Source organism: Rana temporaria, chromosome 7 (genome assembly GCF_905171775.1).
Source record: "Rana temporaria chromosome 7, aRanTem1.1, whole genome shotgun sequence".
Lineage (NCBI taxonomy): Eukaryota > Metazoa > Chordata > Amphibia > Anura > Ranidae > Rana > Rana temporaria.
The window spans coordinates 79,677,480-79,682,479 of NC_053495.1; the positions used below are offsets into that span (position 1 = coordinate 79,677,480).

Sequence of the window (5,000 nt, forward strand, 5' to 3'; positions counted from 1 at the left end):
TGTGTTCGGATTGCTTCTGCAAACAATACATTTATCAAGGGGACCGGGGAGTCCATAATCTGTGAAGTCTACCCTAGCAAAGATACCCAACAATACATCTACTTTTGGCTTGTATATCTCCTGTCTAGAGTGACACCTTACCAAGATCAGCGCCATTTTCACTACGTAATTAACACAATATCTCTCTCTCTCTCTCTCTCTCTCTCTCTCTCTTTCTCTCTCTCTCTCTCTCTTCCCCCCTGTCCCTCTCTCTCTCTCTCTCTCTTCCCCCCTGTCCCTCTCAATCTACTCCCCCTCTCTCTCTCCAACTCCCCCTCTCTCGCTCCAAAAAACTCCTCTCTCCAACTATCCCCCCCCTCTATCTTAACCTCTCAACCCCTCTATCTCCACCTCCCCCCTCTCTCTCAACCTCCCACTCTATCTCCCCAAACCCCCCTCTCACTCCACCTCTTCCTCCTTCTATCTCCACCTCCACCCCCCTATCTATCCACTTGCCCCTCTCCACCTTTCCCACTTTCTCTCTCTTTATTCACCCTCCCCTTCTCTCTCTCTATTTCTCTTACCCCCCACCCTCTGTCTCTATCTATCTCAACCTCCCCTCTCTCTCAACCTTCCCCCCCCTCTCTCTCTCTCTCTCAACCGCCGTTACTCTCGCTCCAACCACACCTCTCTCTCACTCCACCTCCACATCTATCTCTTCCCATCTATCTATCTTCACATCTCTCTATCTCCACCTCCACCCCTCTATCTCTCCACCTGTCCCTCTTCACCTTTCCCCATTTTGCTCTCTTTTGCCACATCCCCATCTCTCTCTATTTCTTCCCCCCCCCTTTATTTTTTTCTATGAACCTCCCCCCCTCTCTCTCTCTCCACCTCTCTCTATTTCTCTTCCTCTCTCTCATTCTTAATCTCCCCTCTCTCTCTCTCTCTCTCTCTCTCAACCTCTCTCTCTATATTTCTCTTCCTCCCTTTCTCTCTCTCAACCTCCCCTCTCTTTCTCGAACCTTTCCTTCCCTCTCTCTCCACCTCTCGCTACAACCCCACCTCTCTTTCTCTCTCAACCTCCCCCTCTCTCTCTCTCCACTTATCTCTATTTCTCTTCCTCTCTCAAACCTTTCCTTCCCTCTCTCTGCACCTCCCCCCCTCTCGCTCCAACACCACCTCTCTCTCTCCACCTCACGCTCTCTTTTTCCCAAAAAGCCCCCCTCTATCTCAACCTCTCTCCCCCCAGTATCTCCACATACCCCCTCCTTCTCCATCTCTACCCCCCTCTCTCTTTCTTCACTTCACCCTCCTCTCTCTCGCGACATCTCTCTCTCTATACTTCACCCCTCTATCTCTTGTATTATCTCTCCACGTCTCTCTTTATCTACACCTCCACCCTCTATCTCCTCACATCTTTCTCTGTTTCTATTTACGTCTCTCTCTCTATCACCACCTCCACCCATATATTTCTCCACCTGTCCCTCTACACCTTTCCCCCTCTCTCTTTAAATTGCTCTACCTCCCCTCCATCTGTGAACCCCCCCCTCTTTCTCTCTCCACCTTCACCCCTCTAGCTCTAACCTCTCATCTCTCTAAAAACTCCCACTCTCTCTCTCCATCACCCCCTCTATCTCTAGCTCCCCCCTCTGTCTCACTTTCTATCTCTCTCTATTGCCACCTCCACCCCTCTCTCTATCCACCTGTCCATCTCTCTACCTTGAAATCTCTCTCTCTCTCAACACCTCCCCCCTCTCTCTCTATCTATCCACCTCCTCCCCTTCTCTTTCCTCATCCCCCCTTTTTTTAAAAAATTTAAAATTACCCTCTTACATTTTTAAATTCAATTTTTGTATATTAATAAAATGTATATATATTTAGTTTATTTAAAATTAATAGAAACATAAAAACTCAATTTATATGATAAAATACCCATAGACAGATTCATTATACTCAAGTCATTGTTGGTGGATGTGCTTTTATATATTATTTACTGTTATTTATTTTATATATATATATATATATATATATATATATATATATATATATATATATATATATATATATATATAGACACACACACAATTAATATATAATATATATAAATATATAAAAAAAAAAAAATTATTTTATTAATGGAATTAACTACAATTCTGTTCCCATAAAGTTGTTGTTGCTGTCAAACCATAAAGTATGTACAATATTTTTCTTAATATAAAATTAAATTTGAGGTCTTATATTTTTAGCGAAATATAATTGTGGCGCAGCTGTTGGCTAGATTTGAAGGAAACGAACATGAACAAGCATTTCCTGTAAACCCAACATTGACAGATAGTGAAGAGTCTGAATCAGAAGACGGTAATGAAGACCGATTAGGCAACACAGTTTGGTGTTCCTGTGATTGCTGCATCCCAATGGCTAGCCAAATTGAGTCTGTGTGCTGTCGTGAAATTACAGCAATTGAAGCTAGTATCCCAGAGGGAAGCAGTTGTATAACTAGCGCTGAAATTTTTCAATCGCAAATAGCAACAGAGGCACATGTAAGACTAACATGTATGACAATGCACCTTGACGATCAACCGATTGTAGATGCAGACAACAATCGGTAAATATTTTATTATAAATGTTAATGTTCTTTTTTTTCATGTCTAATGTGTATTCACTATACTGATTTTTATATATATATTTAAACAGGAGATTAAGAAAAACAGCGTACCGGTCATTCATCGCTTGGATCTATGGATATTTAGGGAAAGGAAATAGACGAGTTATTCCCTCTTGTGCCGTTAAAACTATAAGAGAAGTTTTCCCAGATCCAAACGCAACTTACGTTGGATTTCAATATGCACAAGACTACGATGCCTACGAAATGGCTTTCCATTGAAATTTTTTTTTTTTTTTTGTGTGAATTTTGTTTTGGTTAATCAATCTTTATTTTTTGTTGAATTTTTTGAAGTTTTTGATTGAATAAAAATCGTTAAATGTTAAACAAATTTTTCTGTGTTTGTGTTTTCTTTATGCATTTAATTTATTGACTAAATATATACATTACTTTATTATTAAATTAAAAAAAAAAAAAAAAATTATTTTAAATTATTTTATTCAAATAACAGAAATAACATTTGAATAAAAATATATAACAAAACTTTTGAAGAAAAATATATAACAAAACATTTGAAGAAAAATATATAACAAAACATTTGAAGAAAAATATATAACAAAACTTTTTTGAACATTGTGATTTATTTTTTCCAAAAATAAATGTCTATCAAAATTTTATTTTTTTTGTTTCAAAAGTAATTATATTTGGCTAATACAATATTTATTATCAACATTATTTTTTAAATTTGGAGAAACGAGTCATATGTTCTTTCACAAGTACACTTGTTTCTGGCCTCTCAACTGGAGCTATGTTCGCTGGCATTTCTCTGTTTTTTGATTTCCAAGAACTTACGAGTTTTCCTTCAACAATGGAAATCATGTCTGCCATAATATTTATGTTATGTTGCGTGTCCATTTTCTCATAAACATTACGTACTATCCATTTCTTCCTTCCCCTTGGAAATTCAATATTTTTACGTTCCACAAGAACTTCTTGACCACTTTCATCAGTTTTTTTGGTGAGAGCGGGCTTCCGAATAGCATTGTAATTGTGGCATAAAGCTGCCAATTTAGTTCTGGTTTCCATAGAATCATACCTGTAGTGAATCCTTTTTGGCCTAAATTTTAGAATCATGCTATGGTAAGTTTCAATAATACCTGTTTGACAAAAATGTGTCAAATGTTTCAAATCCTTATTCAATTGGGCATCAAGAACAATACTAGACAATGCTTGGAATGCTGGTGACTCAAGTCTTAACCAGGCTACTCTACGAGAATCAACACTCATTGGATCGTGTAAACAATTTTTTTTTTACACCATCTATTTCCCATTCGTGCTCGTTTATTACGTGATGTAGTACAGATTGCCAAATGTTACGAAAAACATCCTCTTCCCCTTTGCAATGTGCACTACAAAAATAAAAATGGAGCAGAACGGGTCGAACCCATGGCAAAAGTCCTTTATTAATAGATTTTTTGGCAAGCTGTAATAATTTACGATTTATATTTTTTACATAGTGCCATGTATCAAATTGGTGTTCAATTTTTTTATATTTTTCTTTAGTTGCCATTAATTTTCTGATCCCTGTGTGGCGATCTGTTCCTACAAACTGAACATCAAATTTCTCAATAATGCGATCAAGACAGTTGGTAAATCCCAACTTCTCCATAGCTACAGATGAAGTTGTCTGAGACACCTGCACCACATCAAAGTCTACTATTTTCTTAGTAAATAAATCCATGCACGTGTAAGTAGAGTATTTTGCAGAGTATCCTGGGCTGTCACATTGACCATCGCCGATAATGAATACTGGTTTTCCTTTCAGTTCTTTTGTTACGTCAGACAAATTTTTTTGCCAACTGATGTCTACAGCCTTATGTACATATCTAGTTTGTGCTTTGTTGAAAGAGGTTTTCCCAAAGATCGCTATGCCACAGAGATCGAACATCTCTCTAACCTTAGCATAGCTACCTCCACTTAGGCCCCATACACACGAGAGGATTTATCCGCAGATACGGTCCAGCGGACCGTATCCGCGGATAAATCCTCTCGAGGATTTCAGAGGATTTCTCTGCGATGGCGTGTACACACCATCGCATTGAAATCCGCGCTGAAATCCTCTGGCGATGACGTGTCGCGCCGTCGCCGCTATTATGACGCGGCGACGGGCGCGACGCTGTCATAAAAGGAATTCCACGCATGCGTCAAATCATTACGACGCGTGCGGGGAATCCCTTTGGACGGATGGATCCGGTAAGTCTGTACAGACGAGCGGATCCATCCGTTGGAATGGATTTCAGCAGATGGATATGTTGTGCAGCACAGCATATATTCGATCTGCTGAAATCCATCCCAGAGGAGATTTCTCCGCGGAAACAGATCCGCTGGCGTGTACACACCATAGGATCTATCCGCA

At 39.4% G+C, this 5,000-nt stretch overlaps 1 protein-coding gene across 1 annotated transcript in view; it reads left to right on the forward strand.

Annotated features, from left to right (window-relative positions):
• The window catches only part of LOC120946194 (P2X purinoceptor 7-like), a 3,918-nt gene extending 1,052 nt beyond the window's left edge, over nt 1-2,866 (forward strand). Inside the window, exons 3-4 of the mRNA XM_040361014.1 lie at nt 2,229-2,587; nt 2,677-2,866. Of these exons, the coding sequence (XP_040216948.1) occupies nt 2,229-2,587; nt 2,677-2,866 (549 nt within the window). The remainder of the gene's footprint in view (nt 1-2,228; nt 2,588-2,676) is intronic.
• Nucleotides 2,867-5,000: the final 2,134 nt, after the last annotated feature.